Source organism: Orcinus orca, chromosome 8, assembly GCF_937001465.1.
Source record: "Orcinus orca chromosome 8, mOrcOrc1.1, whole genome shotgun sequence".
NCBI lineage: Eukaryota > Metazoa > Chordata > Mammalia > Artiodactyla > Delphinidae > Orcinus > Orcinus orca.
In genome coordinates, this window is record NC_064566.1 from 69,419,591 (window position 1) to 69,442,991 (window position 23,401).

Here is a 23,401-nt window from a genome sequence, read left to right on the forward strand (position 1 = left end):
TAAGTGAGCACTTATTTGACTACCTTCCTGTGGTAGTGATACTTGTTAAAAGCAGATTACAGTTGTTAGACACTTACAAAAATGTTTTCATGTATAGAATTTGCTGTGGGCAGCCTGAACTTTTTTGTAAATTTAATATAATTTAAGAATTCTGCTAGGTTCATTTCCTAGTAAGAGTCATGTCAAGAATAATCTGTTTCCAGTGATGTTTAAGTTAACATTATTCTCTAACAAATTTATGGTTACCAAAGAGGGAAGGTGGGGGGGATAAATTAGGAAGTTGGGATTAATATATACACAGTACTATATATAAAATAGATAACCAACAATGACCTAGTGGATGGCACAGGAAACTATACTCAGTATTTTGTAATAACCTATAAAGGAAAAGAATCTGAACAAGAATATATATATGTATATAACTGAATCACTGTACCGTATACCTGAAACTAACACAACATTGTAAATCAACTATACTTCAATTAAAAAAAAAAAACATTATTCTCTTCCAGTCCTTAACTGTCTGTGTAAATAAAATAATAACCTTCAGAATTAGAAGTTGTTATTCATTTCAAGGATTTTGGACAGATTCAGTGGAGTGAATTCAGATTTCTGGTTTCATTTTCATTATCATTCATTATTCCTCGTACCTCCAAAACGGGTAGTGGAGTGTGTATACACTTGAGTTCATTCACAGTAAAAATTCTTTGATGACTTTCACAAAGGCAAAGTAGAACTTAACTCAGTATTTAAGACTGCTCTCTGACCTTATTTTGTTGTTTATTGTGCTTTATGGTTGGAAAATGCTAGATTGTGGTCCCAGAGGTAGTCACACAAAATAAACAAGCTGGGTTCCAAAGAAGGCACGTCTTACCAAACTTTTAGGGAATAAGAGAACTCTTTAAAGAATGTGGCAATCAAAATATTCTTGGTCCCTGGTTTTAGTTTGTGTTTTTTAGTAATAGCCATAAGTTCTGACATCAGATTTTTGTAGCTTTATTTATGCCATCATTAATTTTGTGCTTTAGTGCAGTGTTTCATTTGAATACACCGTCATGATTTTTGCCCTTGCTGGGTACCACCCATATTATCATATATTTGACATTTTAATCCTGTTTAACATGACATTTTAAGTAATATTTGTTTTTAGGAGCCTGATTTAAATGCTCTGGCACACCGGGCAGCAGAAAGAAAAAAAAAAGCAGAAATGAGGCATAAAGAGGCCCTGAAAGTACAGAAAAATCAAAAAGAAATGTTAATGAAACAAAAAACCTGGTAAAGTAATAGTGATTTTTACCATATTCTCCACTGAAACTGATGTGGCTGGAAGTAAAGGGTACATTGGATACTTTTTAAAAGTCAGTATATCCATTGTGTTTGTTAAACTTGGTTTAAAATAATGCAGTGGGGGAGTGGTTGCTTAGATGAACATACTAACAAATGAGCTTTCTCTTCTAGTCTGACTGTAGTGGCAATTACTAAGTTTCTGGAGAAATGTATTACTAGTTTAGAATGCAAGTCAACCAAAATCTGTCTGCCTCCGATATAAAAAGAAAAAAATCAGTGCAATTATGAACATTAAAAGAGATTGTAGGCTCTGCAAGTCATTGATGAGATTTTTGCATGTTGTAAAAATGAAAGAGCATGTTACTAGTCAGCAGTAGTCATTTTATACAGTGGCCCATCTTTATCGATAATTTCTAGTTTTTTTACTCTAAATTATTCTCAACTAAAGAACATTAGGTGTTTGTTGGGTCACTCCCCATTGTGGAGCTTTATATCTTTAGATATACCTCTTTCACTTGGTAAACATCTTTTTACCTGTTCATTGTGTATAGACTCTTTATTAAACAGCATATTGAGCCTGTGGGATCAGACTGGAGGATTTCTTGAGATTGTAATGGCTTTTATATTCTTAACCCTAAGAGTTGTACTGTAACATTATCTGAAAGATTAATTTATGACATCTTGTGTTTTTTAAGGCATATAAAAGCTCGAAAAGAAGCACTGCTTGCGGAAAAAGAGAGATCTGCCAAAATTACAAGTCTGCCACCTCCTCCTCCAACTCTTTTTGAGGTGAATTACTTTGAGTATTCGAGCTAGGTTATAATAATTCTTCTTTACTATTAGAATTCAGTGTAGGTCAAAATACCATTTGTATTAATTTTTAACTGTACAGGTAACACATATCTGGAATATTTAAAAATAATCCTAGATATCATTTTACCTATGAATACTTTAGTATGTATCTCTGATGTTTAAGGACTTTTTAAAAAGCACAATACTAATATAATATTTTTCTCAATATAATCCAATACCCAGTCTGTGTTCAGTTTTCCCCAGTTGTCTCAAAAATTTCTTTTGTTGTTTGAAAAACTGTAATGTTTTTTATTTTATTGGGAAAGAAAAGGATTATTTGCCCTGAAGACTTTCCTACATTCAAGATTTGACTATTGTAAATAGTTACCATTTTATAGATAAAGAAATTAGGTTCAGATAAATTAATAAATTTACACAAGATTATGTAAAGTGATAAGAGAGGCCTGTTTCTTTATGGGAGTAAAATGTTTGATTTTGTGATTTGGAGCTTATTTTTTTTAAAAAACATTTAACTTATTAAGCAGAAATTAATTTTGAAAGGTCTTGCCTCGTTCAGATTATCTTGTTATGGTTATTAAAATGGCTAGTTTGGATGATTATCAAAATTACATAGTTATTTTTATCAAAAAAGTTAAATAGAAGTAAAAAAAAAATACACATACAGGGATATCTAATTTAGTTGTATAGACAAGTGTATTTTATATATGTATGATCAGCCTAAGTACCAGATGTTCTTGTCTTAAGCCTCTGGTTTTGTCAGCCTTCCTGCTTTTATGTTGAGCCATCTGCCATGTGACATTTGATCCAACAAGATCCAAATGGAAAAGGCAAATTTTAGCCACTCCCTCAGTACCTTGTTAAAAGGCAGGCAGTATTTTATCCATGTTTTTTTGATTACTTTTGTCATAATTCCTAATGTTCCTAACAAGCCAAGGTCAGAATTTTAAAGCAAGCAAAACATTGTCTGTGTGAATGATTTGGCAAATGTGCATTATATGTAAAAGTGTGGTTGTGCTTTTTTCCCCCCAACTTTTTATTATGAAAATTTTCAAAATACAGAGAAGTTAAAAGGAGAGTACAAAGGAACAGCTCTTTGCATTGTGTGTAGATTTCAAATGGTCGTGTATACATTTGAAGGCATAAATATATACATTTGAATATAGATTGTAGAGATTGCATTTCACCCTGTATACTTCAGCATGCCTCTGCTAGAATAAGGACATTCTCTTATGCAACCACAACATCACACTAAGAAAATGTACCAGGATCCAGTCAAGGTTTACCTGTTGCTTCTGCTTGCTTTGTCTCTTGGTCTCTCTCAATGTGAAACATTATCTCCCCCAACCCTAGCCAACATTTTATTTCAGAATTTTTGAATAGACTAGACTAGTTTCTTATATTCTGTATTTGTCTGATGTGGTTATGTGACTACAAGAGATCTCCATTATAAAGGTATATTTTTCTCTTTTCAATTGCCAAGTAATCTGGGAAATGATACTTTGGCACCAAATAGGTATCTATCACCCTTGTACATTTATTCATTGGCCTACTTCTGTTAGACAAAAGAAGAGAGAACTTTCTCTTATCAGTGATTATGAACCACCATAACCAAATGATCAAACTTAGAATCAATAATAGCAGAGCACCTTGACATTATATGCCTCCTAATATCATGTAGTAAACTGTACAGCATCACCTATTCAGTATTCTTGTTGAAATATAATCTGGGGCTTCCCTGGTGGTACAGTGGTTAAGCATCCACCTGCCAATGCAGGAGACACAGGTTCAAGCCCTGATCCGGGAAGATCCCACATGCCACGGAGCAACTAAGCCCGTGCACCACAAATACTGAGCTTGCGCTCTAGAGCCTGCGAGCCACAGCTACTGAGCCCATGTGCCACAACTACTGAAGCCCACGTGCCTAGGGCCCATGCTCCCAAAAACAGAAGCCACCACAATGAGAAACCTGCACACTGCAATGAAGACTAGCCCCTGCTTGCTGCAATCAGAGAAAGCCCGCACGCAGCAGCAAAGACCCAGTGCAGCCAAAAATAAAAATAAATAAAATAATTTTATTTTAAAAAACAAAAGAAATATAATCTGGCTTTTAAACCTAAATTCCAGCTTAATGGAAATACAGTGCATGATCTCATGAAAAAAATGAATAACTAAAATACAAAATTAATTTTTCATTGGATCCTTCTTTAAATGAAAATTAATACTTTTAACCTAACAGTCTATTTTCTGTTTCATTTTTCAGAACATTGAAGTAAAGAAAACTTCTAATGTGAAAACCAATAGTTCTACCTACCATCATCTTTATACTTTTGTTAATAGAGAGGTGGACACAAAACAGGTGATTGACTGTTTTTTCATGACCCTCACTTTATTATTTCTCTGTTCATTGAATTGAGTTACACCTTTGTTCTACGTTTATTGTTCTCAGATGTCAAAATTTGAAAAGCTCTACCAACCATATTAGGGTAATAGTGATAAAAAAAAACTTTTAAATATGCTTTGACTTATGATGTCATGTTTATTATGAATGCTGATTTAACATGAAAGAAGAGAGTTGGCTACTTAAACAGTTATATTTTAAAATATATTTTTTTTACCATAAAACTTTTTTTGACATAAAAATAATACATACTCTGTGAAAATTTGAAACTATACACATAGGCGCAAACTAGGAAAAACACCCATGATTCCATCACCAAAAAGTAATGCAGTTAATACATTAATGGATTTGTTATAGTGTTTATGTATAAACATATATACATACTTTTCAAAACATGATTTTTAATAGCTACTTAATATTTCATTATAGAATTTATTTAACCATTCTATTGTGGTTTTTTTTTGCTTCATAAATGCAAACATAATCATCTTGCACATTTTGTCTACAGCTCTGACTGTATGTTTAGAATAGATTCCTAGAGAGAAATTATAGGTTCCAAACTATATAACATTTGATAACAGATATTTAATACAGATCATTAAATTGCCTTTTAAATAGCATCAACAACATATGAAAATGGCCATTTTATCATACCCTTGTCTGTATGAAATGTTGTGGTTTAAAAATTGTCAGTCTTAAGAGTGACAAATGATTATCACTCCTTATTATAATTGCTATTTCTTTGTAACAGTGGGTTTTCACTTTTTTTGTATTAGATATATCTGTCTACTAGAAAAGTAAACTTTCATAGTATAGCATTCATGTGGAGGTTAGAATTCAACAAATTCCATAATAGCAGGCCAGTATTTGGTCAAGACATGAGATGAGTATTATCATAGAATTAACTTCTTTTTTTTTTTAATTCTTGAATTTTATTTATGTTTTTATATAGCAGGTTCTTATTAGTTATCCATTTTATACGTATTAGTGTATGTATGTCAATCTCCCAGTTCATCCCACCACCCCCACCCGCCCGCCACTTTACCCCTGTGGTGTCCATATGTTTGTTCTCTACATCTGTGTCTCAATTTCTGCCCTGCAAACCGGTTCATCTGTACCATTTTTCTAGGTTCCACATATATGCGTTAATATACGATATTTGTTTTTCTCTTTCTGACTTACTTCACTCTGTATGACAGTCTCTAGATCCATCTACATCTCTACAGATGACCCAGTTTTGTTCCTTTTTATGGCTGAGTAATATTCCATTGTATATATGTACCACATCTTCTTTATCCATTCGTCTGTTGATGGGCATTTAGGTTGCTTCCATGATCTGGCTATTGTAAATAGTGCTGCAGTGAACATTGGGGTGCATGTGTCTTTTTGAATTATGGTTTTCTCAGGGTATATGCCCAGTAGTGGGATTGCTGGGTCATATGGTAATTCTATTTTTAGTTTTTTAAGGAACCTCCATACTGTTCTACATAGTGGCTGTATCAATTTACATTCCCACCAACAGTGCAAGAGGGTTCCCTTTTCTCCACACCCTCTCCAACATTTGTTGTTTGTAGATTTTCTGATGATGGCCATTCTGACTGGTGTGAGGTAATACCTCATTGTAGTTTTGATTTGTATTTCTCTAATAATTAGTGATGTTGAGCAGCTTTTCATCTGCTTCTTGGCCATCTGTATGTCTTTGGAAAAATGTCTATTTAGGTCTTCTGCACATTTTTGGATTGGGTTTGTTTTTTTAATATTGAGCTGTTTACATATTTTGGAGATTAATCCTTTGTCCATTGATTCATTTGCAAATATTATCTCCCATTCTGAGGGTTATTTTTTCGTCTTGTTTGTAGTTTCCTTTGCTGTGCAAAAGCTTTTAAGTTTCATTAGGGCCTATTTCTTTATTTTTCTTTCCATTATTCTAGGAGGTGTATCAGAAAAGATCTTGCTGTGATTTATGTCAAAGAGTGCTCTTCCTATCTTTTCCTCTAAGAGTTTTATAGTGTCCAGTCTTACATTTAGGTCTCTCATCCATTTTGAGCTTATTTTTGTATATAGTGTTAGGGAGTGTTCTAATTTCATTCTTTTACATGTAGTTGTCCAGTTTTCCCAGCAAAACTTACTGAAGAGACTGTCTTTTCTCCATTGTATATCCTTGCCTCCTTTGTCATAGATTAGTTGACCATAGTTGGCATGAGTTTATCTCTGGGCTTTGTATCCTGTTCCACTGATCTATATCTCTGTTTTTGTGCCAGTACCATATTGTCTTCATTATGGTAGCTTTATAGTATAGTCTGAAGTCAGGGAGCCTGATTCCTCCAGCTCTGTTTTTTTTCCTCAAGACCACTTTGGCTATTTGGGATCTTTTGTGTCTCCATACAAATTTTAAGATTTTTTGTTCTAGTTCTGTAAAAAATGCCATTGGTAATTTGATAGGGATTGCATTGAATCTGTAGATTGCTTTGGGTAGTATACTCATTTTCACAATATTGATTCTTCCAATCCAGGAACATGGTATGTCTCTCCATCTGTTTGTATCATCTTTAATTTAGTGTCTTACAGTTTTCTGCATGCAGGTCTTTTGTCTCCCTAGGTAGATTTATTCCTAGGTATTTTATTCTTTTTGTTGCAATGGTAAATGGGAGTGTTTCCTTAATTTCTCTTTCAGATTTTTCATCATTAGTATATAGGAATGCAAGAAATTTTTGTGCATTAATTTTGTATCCTGCAACTTTACCAAATTCATTGATTAGCTCTAGTAGTTTTCTGGTGGCATCTTTAGGATTCTCTATGTATAGTGTCATGTCATCTGCAAACAGTGACAATTTTACTTCTTTTCCAATTTGTATTCCTTTTATTTCTTTTTCTTCTCTGATTGCCATGGCTAGGACTTCCAAAACTATGTTGAATAATAGTGTCAGAGTGGACATCCTTGTCTTGTTCCTAATCTTAGAGGAAATGCTTTCAGTTTTTCACCATTGAGAATGATGTTTGCTGTGGGTTTGTTGTATGTGGCCTTTATTATGTTGAGGTAGGTTCCCTCTATGCCCACTTTCTGGAGAGTTTTTATCATAAATGGGTGTTGAATTTTGTCAAATGCTTTTTCTGCATCTGTTAAGATGATCATACGGTTTTCATCCTTCAGTTTGTTAATATGGTGTATCACATTGATTAATTTGCATATAATGAAGAATCCTTGCATCCCTGGGATAAATCCCACTTAATCATGGTGTATGATCCTTTTAATGTGTTGTTGGATTCTGTTTGCTAGTATTTTGTTGAGGGTTTTTGCATCTATATCCATGAGTGATATTGGTCTGTAATTTGCTTTTCTTGTAGTATCTTTGTCTGGTTTTGGTCTCAGGGTGATGGTGGCCTCATAGAATGAGTTTGGGAGTGTCCCTTCCTCTGAAAGTTTTTGGAAGAGTTTGAGAAAGATGGGTGTTAGCTGTTCTCTGTTCTCTAAATGTTTGATAGAATTCACCTGTGAAGCCATCTGGTCCTGGACTTTTGTTTATTGGAAGATTTTTAATCACAGTTTCAATTTCATTACTTGTGATTGGTCTGTTCATATTTCTTATTTCTTCCTGGTTCAGTGTTGGAAGGTTATATTTTTCTAAGAATTTGTCCATTTCTTCCTGGTTGTCCATTATATTGGCATAGAGTTGCTTGTAGTAGTCTCTTAGGATGCTTTGTATTTCTGCGGTGTCTGTTGTAACTTCTCCTTTTTCATTTCTCATTTTATTGATTTGAGTCCTGTCCCTCTTTTTCTTAATGAGTCTGGCTAATGGTTTATCAAATTTGTTTATCCTCTCAAAGAACCAGATTTTAGTTTTATTGATCTCTGCTATTGTTTTCTTTGTTTCTTTTTCATTTATTTCTGCTCTGATCTTTATGATTTCATTCCTTCTACCAACTTTGGGTTTTGTTTGTTCTTCATTCTCTAGTTACTTTAGGTGTAAGGTTAGATTGTTTATTTGAGATGTTTGTTGTTTCTTGAGGTAGGCTTGTATTGCTATAAACTTTCCTCTTAGAACTGCTTTTGCTGCATCCCATAGGTTTTGGATTGTCGTGTTTTCATTGTCATTTGTCTCTAGGTATTTTTTGATTTCCTCTTTGATTTCTTCAGTGATCTCTTGCTTATTTAGTAACGTATTGTTTAGCCTCCATGTGTTTGTGTTTTTTAAGTTTTTTTCCCTGTAATTGATTTCTAATCTCATAGCGTTGTAGTCAGAAAAGATGCTTGATAAGATTTTAATTTTCTTAAATATACTGAGGCTTGATTTGTGACCCAAGATGTGATCTATCCTGGAGAATGTTCCATGCGCACTTGAGAATAAAGTGTAATCTTTTGGTTTTGGATGGAATGTCCTATAAATATCAATTAAATCTATCTGGTCTACTGTGTCATTTAATGCTTGTGTTTTCCTTAATTACCTGTTTGGATTATCTGTCCATTGGTGTAAGTGAGGTGTTAAAGTCCCCCACTCTTATAGTGTTACTGTCGATTTCCTGTTTTATAGTTGTTAGCATTTGCCTTATGTATTGAGGTGCTCCTATGTTGGGTGCATATATATTTATAGTTGTTATATCTTCTTCTTAGATTGATCTCTTTATCATTGTGTAGTGTCCTTCCTTTTCTCTTATAACATTCTCTATTTTAAAGTCTATGTTATCTGATATGAGTATTGCTACTCCAGCTTTCTTTTGATTTCCATTTGCATGGAATATCTTTTTCCATCCCCTCACTTTCAGTCTGTATGTGTCCCTAGGTCTGAAGTGGGTCTCTTGTAGACAGCATATATATGGGTCTGGTTTTTGTATCTATTCAGCGAGCCTGTGTCTTTTGGTTGGAGCATTTAATCCATTCACTTTTAAGGTAATTATCGATATGTATGTTCCTCTTACCATTTTTTTAAATTCTTTTGGGTTTTTTTTTATAGGTCCTTTTCTTCTCTTGTGTTTCCCACTTAGAGAAGTTTCTTTAGCATTTGTTGTAGAGCTAGTTTGGTGGTGCTGAATTCTCTTACCTTTTGCTTGTCTGTAATGCTTTTGATTTCTTCATCAAATCTGAATGAGATCCTTGCTGGGTAGAGTAATCTTGGTTGTAGATTCTTCCCTTTCATCACTTTAAATATGTCATGCCACTGCCTTCTGGTTTGTAGAGTTTCTGCTGAGAAATCAGCTGTTAACCTTATGGGAGTTCCCTTGTATGTTATTTGTTATTTTTCACATGTTGCTTTCAATAATTTTTCTTTGTCTTTAATTTTTGCCAATTTGATTACTATGTGTCTTGGTGTGTTTCTCCTTGGGTTTATCCTGTATGGGACTCTCTGCACTTCCTGGACTTGGGTGGCTATTTCCTTTCCCATGTTATGGACGTTTTTGAAAAATATCTCTTCAAATATTTTCTTGGGTCCTGTCTCTCTCTCTCTTCTCCTTCTGGGACCCCTGTAATGCGAATGTTGTTGTGTTTAATGTTGTCCCAGAGGTCTCTTAGGCTGTCTCCATTTCTTTTCATTCTTTTTTCTTTTTTCTGTTCCACAGCAGTGAATTCCACCATTCTGTCTTCTAGGTCACTTATCTGTTCTTCTGCCTCAGTTATTCTGCTATTTTTTCCTTCTAGTGTATTTTTCTTTTCATTATTGCATTGTTCATCTCTGTTTGTTTCTTCTTTATTTCTTCTAGGTCTTTGTTAAATGTTTCTTGCATCTTCTCGATCTTTGCCTCTATTCTTTTTCCGAGGTCCTGGATCATCTTCACTATCATTATACTGAGTTGTTTTTCTGGAAGGTTGCGTATCTCCACTTCATTTAGTTGTTTTTCTGGGGTTTTATCTTGTTCCTTCATGTGGTACATAGCCCTCTGCCTTTTCATCTTGTCTGTCTTTCTGTGCATGTCATCATAGAATTAATTTCTAGGAAATAAGAGAAAATCTTGAAACTTGTTTAAAATATTATTACAAGGTCAGTATTTTATAATACAGAAATAATAACTTCCATCTATTGCTAACTTGCTTTTGTCCTATATGTTTGTCCACTTCACTAAAACATTGTTTTTACATATGTTTTTACAGTATTAAATAGATGTTTAATACTAAGATTGATGAAGAAAGACATTTTTCTTCTAGCTCTAATATAGGGTGCCGCTGATGGTATCACAGTAGGTTATTAAACTTTCCTGTTTAACAGTAGCTAAAAGATGTACCTTCTCTTCAATTTCTGGACTTGAAGATTATATCAGTAGTTATAATGCAGTTTTATAAAAACAGTCACACAAGCTAAAGTATTCTGGTATTTTCTTTTATTTACTTCCTCACACCATCACTTAGGAAAAATCTGTCCTTAAACCTTGGGTTTAAAATGGGACAGTGGAGCAGTGTACTTGGTTTCCCATATAACAAATCTCTGCATTTTCATCTGCATCTAAGCTTATTTCACATGCACAATAATTTAGAATCTTTCTTGGAGTAGAATAATAGGATTTTTACAGCAGGTATTATATAAAAAATACTTGCACTCTTGGCATACATTTTAGTTATTCCTTCAGCTGCTTTCTCTAAATAAGCTAGTTCCTTTTTCTTCAGTCAGCCTTTTAGCATGTAAGAGTTGCTATCATTTTTTGTTTGAATATCTTGATAAAGTGGTTCTAAAATTTCTTGTATGTTATAAAATTTGAAGAAGAGTGATGAATTTGACCTGCTCTATTCCTACATAGAGCCAGTTATTATCTAAATTTTGTTTTATGCTACATTTACATTCTATGCACACAGTTAAACAAAACTTCGTATGCTTGAAATTTCTGAATTACTCGTGCCCCTCATCCTGTTTGTTCCTTTGTCAGCAACAGTTAACACAGCACTTGTTAAAATGGATTTTTCATTCTAGAAATATTTTTCCAATCAGATCCATTGTATTATTTGTTGTGAGGCCCAGAAATGTCAGCAGACAAGCAGAAACACTTAAATTCAATTTACCATCATACTTAAGATAAGTCTGATGTAGAAGATGCAGAAGTAGCATATTTAGTAATCACTTGTTGTTTTGTGCACTGCAGATTACAGTTCACAGAAAAGATTTTCAGAAACATGTTTTCTAGAAAGAATTTTTTGCTTGGGATTCACAGTTTTTGCAAATTTCACATATCTTTTGAGTTCAACTGCTAAAAATGGAATCTATTATTTCAACCAGATTTTTGTTTAAAGTTTTAATTGTATTGACACAAATTTTTAAGGGATTGTCTTTCTAAAACATTCTTGTAAAATCTTGTTTTGACATTGGGCAGTCAGATTAAAACTTGTTTGGGGTACCTAATTTTTCTCTAACCCTTTATTTACTTGATATTCTTTAGGTACCTCATTATATCTGGACTGAACATGTTTATTATACACATTGTATGTTTTGAAGTTTTTCCTTCCCTTTAAATTTTGGTTTACCAAAATTGACATTCTGCTTTTAATTCACCCCCACATGATGTGAAGAATTCCCAAATAACTTTTTTTTGAAAACCTCATGGCCTAAATGAAATGTTGCTCCTAAAGATTATTTTATGTTATGCATTAATGCAATCTGACCTGTGTTTATTTAGATTTGCGTAAATATTTATTAGCTCCAAAGGTATTTAATATTTTTCATACACTTGTTTGGCCAGTGCACTCTTTTTTTTTTGGCCGCACCAAGCGGCATGTGGGGATCTTAGTTCTCCACTCACACCCCCTGCAGTGGAAATGTGGAGTCTTAACCACTGGACCACCAGGGAAGTTCCTACTCTTTCTGAATACGTTAACTGTCTCTTTACCTATTTATCTCACAGTTTGAGAGTTATAAATAATTTTAGATATATAGTTAACAGCTTTCATGGTCATTATTGTTTCACTTGACTAGTTGTCAACATATAAAATATATAAGATTTTTTACAAAGTGAATGTTTATGTGTAATACACATTGTATCTCCTCCCACATCTGATATTATTGTTACATCAATGAGATGATGGCTCACTGTGCAACCACATAATCATTGATTATGCACAAGTTCTAGGAAGCCAGAAATTATATTAAAGTAGGTGTTTTGGTGATTTGGCTTTCCTGAGGCTGAAGCCAAGCTGTACATTTTGGCTAAAAACCAAAGACAAATCTTAGTGCTTCCCCAAATGGCTTACATGACCTTCAGCGTTTGTGGTTTCTTAACTACTAGCTTTGCAGGTGTTTACCTTTCAACACTGTTGTTTTAATAGAATTTCTTAAAAAAATGGTGGAAGAATGTATTTGGATGAGTATAGTTTACTCTGCTTTAAAATGAACAACTTGTAAAACTTTACACTGACAATTTGACTTTTTTCATAGGTACATGCTGTTGATAATTGTAGGCATTTAAAACTATAACTTGTTATCATTTAATTCGATATAAGTAGAAAAACATGATTTTAAGGTTGTTTTGTTTTTTAGTTATCACTTTGTTTCACACTTTATTGAATTATCTAAAATGTTACTGATTGACTGCTAGCCAGATCCTCATTTGGCTGCTAAAGAAGAGGCTAAAAGATTGGAAGAACTACAGAAACAAGCGGCAGAAGAGAGAATGGAGCAGTGTGAGAAGGCACATGAACGGGGTTTCCAAGCAATGAAAAAGATCCATTTGGCCCAAGTAAGAATTAAATTCTGGCTGTGACCACTACTGATGGCCTTAGAGATGGCACTGTAAAACTTAACTGATGGTGAACAGGCTCAGAGGACAGAGTTGTGAAGAATGGGAAAATATTCTCTCTGATTCGTGTCATTTCAAGCTGCCCAACTTGCTTTTACCTCCTGTTTCAAATTCACGTTGGGTGAAGCTGTTCTCATTTCTCTTCTAAAATTTTTACTGATGAATGTATTAAAAGTTTAATATTTTAATCAGCCTAAAAATAGCCCAAGAAGAAATTAATCACTTTTCTAATTTAATTATTTGAATTGCATTTGTGCTCTGCAAATTTTAAGATTCGATTCATTAAATATTTATTGAGCAAAGCACTTGTTGGCTTTGCAGAATATTGATTCAAAGGTAGAATCATGATCCTTGCTGTCAAGGAGCTTTGACTTTGTTGCAGAGCTGTAAAATATGTATCGTGCAAACTGGCTTTGTAGTCACAGCTTTACATCTGTGTTGCTTATTGTTCAGTGTTTATTCTTGAAACAGCATAAAAATGATTCATCTTTTTAGAAGTCTGAATTTGACTAATGCATTTAGATGTTTTAAACATTCATCTGAAGAATGAGTTTTTAAGTACTTCTATGGGAATTAAATGCCTTAAAATTCTTTTGTATGGTTTGAACTGAATTATGACCTTCTCCCTTAAATTTTTAGTTCTTATAAACTAAGGGTAAGTTATGATTATCATAACTTACCCCTAGTGTATAAAAACTAAAAGATGAAAATTATGGGTAGTAATTCAGACATTCAGTTACTTACTGAATGTAAAATAACTGAATGTCTGAATTATTACCCATAATTTTCATCTAAGATTTAAACCTATAGGGAAAAAAAAAAACATGAATAAAGCAGTTGGTAAGCAGAGCACATTCTTCCATAAATCAGAAGTGTTTAGTGGTTAAGAAAGTGGACTCCGTGGTCAGTCTTCCTGGATTTTCCTCCCTTCTTCACTGCTTAGCTGTTTGATCACAGGCAGGTTACCTAACCTCTCCGAGTTCTGTTTCATCATGTGTTTTATGAGGGTTAAACGAGTTTAGCAAAGCCCTTAGAATTGTGCCTAGAATTTCATAAGCTCACAGTGTCAGTGGTCATAGTAGTTGTTATAAATAACTCAAGTAGAGTACTATGCCACACTTTCAGTGAGCCAGAAATAGTATGCTTATTCAAATAACTTTGAAGTTAATTTAATGATATGGTTTGAATCTTAATATAAAAAATGAATTTGGTCATAATTTGATTCTTTTCAAGGTCAGGCAAAAAAACTCATCTCCAAATGACAAAATATTTACAAATAAGTAGTGTGTAATCACTTAACAAAAACGTTGTTATACAGGCTCTCTACCTTTTTCTAGACTGTATCTCTTACACAAGAATGGTCTGCAATACATACAGAGAATTTCCTTTCCCCTGTTTGAACCTTTTTGCTGCAGACCCTGCTGTGCCCTGGGATCTTCCTGCTATAGTGTGTTTGGCCTCTACGTGCCTCTCCAACTTCATCTTTCGTCCTTAACCATCCCTGCCCTCCATACCCTATCTATAATGAACATTGTACTCTCCCTGACTGCCCATGCCTTCATCTGCATAATTCCATGCTGGAGTTGTTATTTCTTACTTGTACTCCTCCTCCTTCACCCACTTATATCTGGCTAAATCCTCATCCTGGGGGTGAGAGGTTTTCCCTTATCCCCCCCCTCCTTATCCTCCACCACCAAAATTAAGTTAGATGGCTTCACTAAAACATTGTGCTTAAACTTTCATATTTGCCAGACTCTTTAGACTTAAAAGAGGTATGTACAAGTCCCCTTTAATCTTGAGGACTCATAGAGTGTGGAGTAACAAGAAATATCTGTTAAGCCACAGTTACCCTGGCTGGGTCTTGGTGCTCACCTGAGACTGGCCGCTGCTGCTGGCTGTGTGGAGAGCTGAAACAAAGTACACTGCAGGAGCGGTGGCAGCTTAGTTGGAATGTAGCTTCATAACTGTCCCGAGGAAGAAGACCTGTGCCTGGCAGACACTTTGAAGCCCTGTGGCCTAACCAGAGCCATCTTCTCATAGTACTTACTAACATCATACGGTTGACCCTGGCCCTGTATGGGTCCACTTATACCCACATATTTTTCCATAGTAAATACTGTGGTATTGCATGGTCCATGGTTGGTTGAATCTGTGGATGTGGAGGAACCGCGGGTATGGAGGGCCGACTCTTAATTAGTGTCTTTGTGTTTGAATAAATGGTAGAGGAGGGGAGGGTACTAAAGTCCCTGTCTTCATGATTTCTCCACTTTTCCCTCACTATTCACGTTACTATCCACTGTCCAAAGTGTGTTACTCAGTTGTTAATTAATTCTCTTTATTCTTGAAGAATCAGGAGAAACTAATGAAAGAACTCAAACAGCTACAACAAGAGGACCTGGCACGCAGGAGACAGATGGTAGCACGGATGCCACCACAACTAGTTGAACTTCCATACAAACGCAGTGAAATGAAAGATGATTGGCAGAGAGAGCTAGAATTTGCCTTTGAAGACATGTACAATGCAGACAGGAGTAAGATATTTTCAGTAAACTTTCAACAATGCTTTGAAACGTTTTGGTGGGAAAATACATTTGTCTTGAAGCAGTTTTTATTTTGAAATAAGTTCTCAGTTTGAAAGAGGCTCTCATATTTTAGACTTTAAACTATGATGGTCTTTAAAATTTTATGCTCAAGTTCTTAGTCATTTTGGAATGGAAACATGTCTCTGTATTTCTTTATTGAGAGGTGAAAGGAAACCTGATTTTGCACCTTGAACCAGAGCCTCTGCCCACTGTGACTGATCAGATCCTAGATGAAGAACTGGACCTTTCAATGGAACAAGAAATTTCAGGGGAGACTGAAAACATTCCAGTGACAGAAGCTGAAACAATACATTCTAGTGAAGCAGACGGTAAAAACTTCTGAGCTGAATATTGCAGTATTTCGTAGGAAAAAAATGCTAATCATTTGCCAACAGTTAGGAAAGTCTGGTCTGTTTTAAGTGCAAACAGTAACTAATACTCATGGGAGTGATGGAAGGAGGAAACTTCAGATTTCCATCACTAAAGATCCTTTTCATATACATAGGAGGAATGTTATTTTATTTATATGTACATATAGTCTAAAGATTTCTAGGTTATTTAAGTTAGATGATCAATTTTGAATTCATTTGAAAGGTCAGCATTTTTTTTTTTAAGACTTTGATCAAATCACCAGAAATCCTACCATATTAATTACTGCTAGGTACTTCATGCATAATGATGATCAGCACAAACTTTGGCCTCTCTTCTAAACTTCATCTCTATCTCCACCATTCTGAACTTTTTCACGTGGCTGTTGCACAGGTACTTAGAACTTGGTGTCTGACAATAAATTTATCATCTTCTCTTGCCTACTGAAACCTTGTCTTCCTGCCTTCCTCACGTTAGTGATGATATCACAGTCTGCAGTAATCCAAGCCAGAGACATGAGAGGTACCTCTAAAAAGATAAAGGTGTCTCTTACTCCACATCTTCTTAGAGACCAAATCCTCTTCCTTTTGACTTCTTTTCTCCCCATACCTATGAGTATCGCCTTTGTTCAAAACCACTCTGGCTTTCTTTTCATCTTCACCCTATACTGTGGATAGGTAGTCCTTGGGGTTCCAGTTTTATGTGGGTCTCCTCTTAGACTCCTTGGGTGAGGGCTCTAAGCTTTTTCCCTGTCTCCTGTGCCCACACTGCTGTCCAAACAAAGTGTAAGCTTCCTGTGGTTTGGCATAAACTTCAGAAGATGGGTTTAGGGCTCAATTGCCGTGAATTCCCCTTGAAACTTCATTTCTGGCCTCTGCAGAATCTTTTATTTTCTTGGGAACCTTACAGCACATATTTTGAATGCTAGTCTTACAGATTAAGAGATACGCATTCTGTCCTCATTTAGCAAGCAGAATAAACATCTTCCTGATACATTTTTATGCTTGAAATTTATGTTGCTGCCTACTGTTGAAAAATACAGTTGACCTATGAACAGCAAAGGGTTAGGGGCGCTGACCCTCCATGCAGTCGAAAACTCTACATATAACTTAGAGTCGGCCCTCTGTATCCAATGTTCCACATCTGCAGATTCAACCAACCCTGGATCATGCAGTCCTGTAGTATGTATTTATTGGAAAAAATCCTCAAATAAGTGGACCTGTGCAGTTCAAGTGCATGTTGTTCAAGGGTGAACTATAGTTGAATTTTGGTGTCCTTATTTAAATTTAAGTTGAAAAAATTATTCCTGGTTATAAAATTGTGTTAAATTATAAATATTGAGGAAAATAAAGTTGTGCTTTTGTTTTAACCAGTGGTTGTTATAGTAACTAAGTATAAAGATAGAATAATTTACCTGGTTTGTAACAGATGCTGAATAAATTTTTTTTCTTTTCTTTTCTTTTAGTTCCCTTGGCAATGAAGACCCACCAGATTCCTTCAAAAATTCTTTTTAAAAAATTATTAAATAAGATCCGAAACCAAAAGTCTCTCTGGACAATTAAATCCATGTCTGAGGATGAAAGCGAAATGATTACAACTGTTAGTGAAACTGAAAGTAAAGCCCTGACAGTTGAATCAGGAGCAGCTGTGAGTGAAGACAGACCATTATCCTCTGGGCAGAAACAAGGTAGTTCTCTCCAGTCATCTCATTTTACCTTTCTAAGTTGTTCAAAAATATGCTCATTTCTGAAAAACCGAAGAATAGAGGTCAAAAGGAAGAAAATATTTTAAAGCCCATAGTGCTGCCACTTAAAGGCAATAAATGTTAGAAACCTTAGTGAATCTCCTTCCAGAGCACTTTAAGTGTAGTAGAATTATATATGTATATATATATATTTCAGTAAGTGGCAAAAAATTCTCTTGCTTAAGCCAAAAAGCTTGCCATTCTGGTTCTGCTCTTCTATATCCTACATCCAAACCATCATCAAATCCTGTCGGTCCTACCCTCAAAATATATCCAGAGTCCAACTGTTTCTCACCACCTACTATCCTAGTTTAAGTGATGTTCATTCTCTAGTGTAGATTCTTGCCTGTATTAACTGGTGGCCTCCTAACTGGTCTTCTATCCACAGCTTTTGCACCTTCCTGCAATAATCTGTTTCCAGAGACATCCTGTTAAAACACATCAGCTTATCATTCCTCTGGGAGAAGCCCTCCAACAACTACCCATTTCCCTCAGGAAAACCATTTTGCTTACAGTGGCATCAAAGCTTTACATGATCTGTGCACACACCCCTTCCCACTACTTCTCTCTCTGACTTCATTTTCTCCCCAATCACTGCACCATAGACACCGACTTCCTGGCTATTTTTCCAACACAGCAGATACGAATCATATGGTCTTTGCAAGTGCTGGCCTTGGTTGGGGGAGGGAGGAATGCTCTTGGATATTTTTATGGTTCACTGTCTCACTGCCTTCAGATATTTGCTCAGATACTGCTTTCTCAATAACGCCTTCTCAAACCACTCTATGTAAAACAACAAACTTCTGTGCCTTCCCCCACCCCCATAATCTTCACTCCCTATCACCTCTACTCCATAGCTCTTAACATCTGTTGGACCATAAATTTACTTTCTTGCTTATTTGCTTCTTGTCTTGACACCTACCCCTCTCCACCTTCCTCACCCTCCAGTCCTGGAATATAGGGCTTGATTTTGTTCATTGCTGTATCCCCAGAGCCTAGACTAGTGCCTTATACATAAAAGGTGCTCAGTTAATATTTGTTGAATTAATTGACTAGCCTAAAGCAAAGAGAGGTAAGTTTGGAAGTCAGATATACATATGATATTCAAGCACATGGGCATGGAAGAATTCTTTAGGGGAAGGAATTCAGTGAGAAAAGGTCTTATAAGACCATCTGAAGGGACTGCATCATTTAGAAGATGGCTAGAGAAGGGGCAAGCAGCAAAGGCAGTAAAAGGGAGTGAGAAGAAGGAGAGAGAGTATGGTGTTGGCATTTAATACAAAGGGACACTTTCATCTTTAATCCATAACCAAGTTATTTTGGAAAAGGCCCTGTGTGAGTAGGCTTTCTCTAGCCTCATCTGGCTTCATTCTTCCCCTTGTCTGAGCCAAGTTTTTCACTCCTCACAGGATCTTAATACCTGCTGATCTGTCTGGAAAGGTCTCCTGTACATCCCCACAATCTTTACCTGCTTGATTCCTCCTTACCTTTCAACTGTCCACTTAAATGCCATTTCCTAAGAGAAATCTCATCTGAGTTCCTAGTCTAATTCAGATTCCTGTGAAATACTCTATTGTGTAACCCCCCTTTTTTCTTATATAGTACTGGCACCGTTTCTAATTTTATAATTTTTTCTAGGATAATTATATAATGTTCTGTCCCCCATGTACCTCCTTTGAGGCCTTTTCTTGTTGACCATGGTAAATTTGCATACAGCACATAAGTAGGTCCTGAACGAATGAGGTGACTGAATGCTCCGTTCAGTTTCTGGCTACCCTGATGTGATCAAAATATACTGCTTTAACTTCCTTCTCTGCTCTGGATTCATAAATAATAAAAATCCTAATACCTAAGTATGTCAAAGATACACTTAAATTTCTTCTCTTTTTACACGTTGGTGCCTTGCTTACTCGGCTCTTTCTATGCTTTCCCATTGTGTTTGAAACTCTGTCAGCCTACCTTTTAAGTCAGTTCTTCGTTTTTTCTTTTTTGTTTATAATTTTAGTCTTAGGTCTTTTTGTATTAGGCTAGAATTTATTGGATAAAATATGTGGTCTCTGGAAGGTGGCTGGATCTTAAGTAAATAAGACACTCAGGTGGACCAATGTTAATCTGAATGTAGATTTTTGTTACATTTGTCAGATTTAAGTTTTGACAGTGAAAATATGTTCATAATGGTGTATCTGTTCCAGATGTTGAAAGTGACACGCTAACAGTTGACTCTGGACCACTTACTAGTGAAGATAAACCACTTTCATTCAATACAGACTCTGAAAAGGAACAAGGTATTTCTTTTATCATATTCTCAAATTAAACTTGCTTGATTCTTCACATCTTTTTCCTAATAAAATTACATGTAATGAACAAAAGATATTACAGTGGTATCAAATTCTAAAGTATTGAAACTAATTATTGCTTTGGGGATTCTCTTAGAAATGAAAGAGACTCAGCCTATCACAGCAGTAGCTCAGAGTTCAGTTCTACTTCATCCTCAGGAAGAAGCAGCCAGAATTAGAATGGCAGCAAGGCAGAAACAGGTAATTTGAAATTTTTATTTTATTTTTATATTCATTTTGGCTGCACTGGGTCTTCGTTGCGGCGCATGGGCTTCTCTAGTTGTGGTGAGCAGGTCCTAGAGTGCGCAGGCTCAGTAGTTGCAGTGTTCAGGCTTTGTTGAGGTAAGTGGGATCTTAGTTCCCTAACCAGGGATCGAACTCAGGCCCCCTGCATTGGGAGTGCGGAGTCTTAACCACTGGACCACCAGGGAAGTCCCTGAAATTTTATTTTTAAAGGTTTCTTTCTTCCCCTATGTACTATAGTTTTATTTGACCGGTGAAATTTGTCTTAACATCTGGCTACTTTTGATACCATTTCTTCTGCCTTGTCTTACACATTCATTTGATAGAAGGTACTTACTTCATCTTTACTTGTACTACTCATTTGACCCTTATTGCATTCTGCTTTGTATTTTATACTCTGGTATGTATCTTATCTTCCCTATAAAATTTATCAGTTTTTTAAAGGCAGAGACTATCTTTTTTTTTTTTTTTTTTTTTTTTGCCTCACCATGGGCATGTGGAACTTCCCCGACCAGGGATCGACCCATGCCCCCTGTAGTGGAAGCATGGAGTCTTAGCCACTGGACCACCAGGGAAGTCCGAGACTGTCTTTTTTAAAAAGTCAATTTATCCTACATAGTTTCTTGTACAATGCTTTACACATAGTAAGTACTCAATAAATATTTGTTGAATAAATGAGTCCCTGTCATAATATTAAACATTGATCTGGGCTTTGTAATCCCAAAAGTTTTTTTGAAAAACTGTGTTTCAAAGAAAAATTTTAAATTCAACTTCCGTAACTGTAATATTTGTCCCTTCTACTTTAATGAAAGATTTTCTTAACACAGATTACCTCGAAAGAGGCTAATTGTTACTAAGCCAGTCAGTTAATAGTCATAGTTTTTATAAAAATGCAGCTGAGGGATGACAATTCTATGAGCCAATATTTTAAGTCTCAGATAAATGCTTTCTAATCAATATTCTAAAGCAGTATTGTCCAGTAGATTTTCTACAGTAATGGAAACATTCCATATCTATGTTCAGTATGGTAGCTGCTACCTACATGGGCTGTTGAATACTTGAAGTATGAGTAGTGCAACTGAGAAACTGAATTTTAAATTTTATTTGTTTTGGGTTGATGTAAATTTTAATAGTCACATGTAGCTAGTGACTACTATATTGATAGTGCAGTTCTAGAGTTACTACAAAACTGTAAATGGTTTAAATTCCGTGGCTCCTATGAGTGAAGGAAAGGAAGGTGAAGATAGGAACTAAGCTATAGCCACTATTGCCTGATTAAGAATAGGTAATATCATATTGAGACATTTTTAATTTTGAAAACAAGATCATTTTTCATTATCTCTAGTAGACGTATTTCTCTTAATAAAACTTCACATACATTCCCTTTTCTATTTATTCAGTATATGTGTCTTATATATGTTTCAAGGACTACTACTAGGTGTTGGATTTAACAGGCAACCAGACAGACTAGTCCCTGTCCTCAGGAATCTTACAGTTACTTTAACACATGTTTTTAGTTCTTGGATTTATGTGTGTATGTGTTGGTATAATTTTGAGTTTATTTGTCATCACTCTGCCATTATTTTCCATCTGTTTAATGCCTGACAGTAAGGACTGAATGTTGCTCACTGTACTTTTATTTAGCTTGTAGATAACGGCACCCTTTTATGAGTATGCCTAAGAAATCAAAGTGTTGTGAGCATTCTCGATATTTAATTTCTTAGGCATTATTCTTACTGAGAACAAGGTAAAATTAAAGATGTGAACACAGAATTTGCTACTTCTCTGGAGGTGATGCTTCAGTGGTGATCAAGGTTTCCCTGTGCTCCCAGGAAATAGAAATAGTTAATATGTTTATTTTTACTTCTCTCCCTTTTCCTCCTTTCCCCTTTTCCTGTCTCTTGCTTCCGTCCTCCCTCTGGTAGTGGCAATAACAGATAAAACGTCACCACTTTCTTCTTGGATAATTGGTACTCTTGGTGATGAGACCTGTTTCTTTTCATTGTAATGCATATAAACTTTTCTTTGGCATGAGTTTGTTGTTAATAAATCAATAGTATTTTTGTTATTTAGATAATGGAAATAGAAGAACAAAAGCAAAAACAGTTGGAATTACTTGAACAAATTGAACAACAGAAATTAACATTAGAAACTGATTGCTTCAGAGCTCAGCTGGAAGAAGAAAAAAGAAAAAAAACTCAACAGACTGGGGTACGATGCAGGAAATCTAATCCCTACATAGATTGTTGGGGGATAAAGAAGTGTGGGCAATCTTAGCATTCAGAAAAGTAAAGTGCAATTCTAATTTGTATTTGATAATTTTTTAAAAAAATAATGTATATGTAAAAATAACTTTATACAAACCTAATGACTTTCATCTTTCAGTTTCTAGAGGGTGCTAATATATGTGACCATGACTTGTATGTAATGTGTATGTTGAGCTCTTGGGCTTGACACTAAAGGAGAGTGGTAGATTACTTCATTTCTTAACAATGGAAATGCCAGTCTTTTTTATGAAAAATAAAGCTATATGGAAGTTTACAATTATAGAACATCAGTTTATGTAAAGTACTTTAGTACTTATTTCTGGATTTGCTTTTTAGTTAGTATCTTTGTCTTTTATTAGGTTGGCACTGCGCCAGCATCATGCACCATAAGTTCTGATGAAGATAATCACAGGCAGATGATTTATAACTATCAACAACAGCTATTACAGCAAAACAGGTATTAGCTAGGGTACAATTTATATGTGATAGTGTGTGGCTACATTTTCAGGATTTCTTATTTGGTTTATATGAAGGTCTTATCAGGATTCCCTTTAGAACTATGGCATGTAGATTTCTCAAAGAGCAATGTTAATAACATTGTTCCATTTCTGCCTTGATTATGGCCACCCCAGATTGAATTTATGTATAAACAC

The 23,401-nt window shown here is 35.1% G+C and overlaps 1 protein-coding gene across 16 annotated transcripts in view; it reads left to right on the forward strand.

Annotated features, from left to right (window-relative positions):
• CEP295 (centrosomal protein 295) overlaps positions 1 to 23,401 on the forward strand; it is a 48,468-nt gene that overhangs the window by 5,640 nt on the left and 19,427 nt on the right. For 14 of the 16 annotated variants that reach the window (XR_007478849.1, XM_033431931.2, XM_049713634.1 and 11 more), the window contains 11 exons: positions 1,151 to 1,275; positions 1,983 to 2,076; positions 4,361 to 4,456; positions 13,007 to 13,147; positions 15,555 to 15,738; positions 15,951 to 16,118; positions 17,624 to 17,845; positions 20,095 to 20,187; positions 20,336 to 20,439; positions 22,555 to 22,692; positions 23,108 to 23,205. Coding sequence is in view for 15 of the 16 variants with exons in the window: in XM_033431931.2 (XP_033287822.2) it covers positions 1,151 to 1,275; positions 1,983 to 2,076; positions 4,361 to 4,456; positions 13,007 to 13,147; positions 15,555 to 15,738; positions 15,951 to 16,118; positions 17,624 to 17,845; positions 20,095 to 20,187; positions 20,336 to 20,439; positions 22,555 to 22,692; positions 23,108 to 23,205 (1,463 nt within the window). In the remaining variant the exon portion in view is untranslated. Of the gene's footprint in view, positions 1 to 1,150; positions 1,276 to 1,982; positions 2,077 to 4,360; positions 4,457 to 13,006; positions 13,148 to 15,554; positions 15,739 to 15,950; positions 16,119 to 17,623; positions 17,846 to 20,094; positions 20,188 to 20,335; positions 20,440 to 22,554; positions 22,693 to 23,107; positions 23,206 to 23,401 lie in introns of those variants that run through there. The other 2 variants (XM_049713640.1, XM_033431944.1) reach the window with 2 other exon arrangements.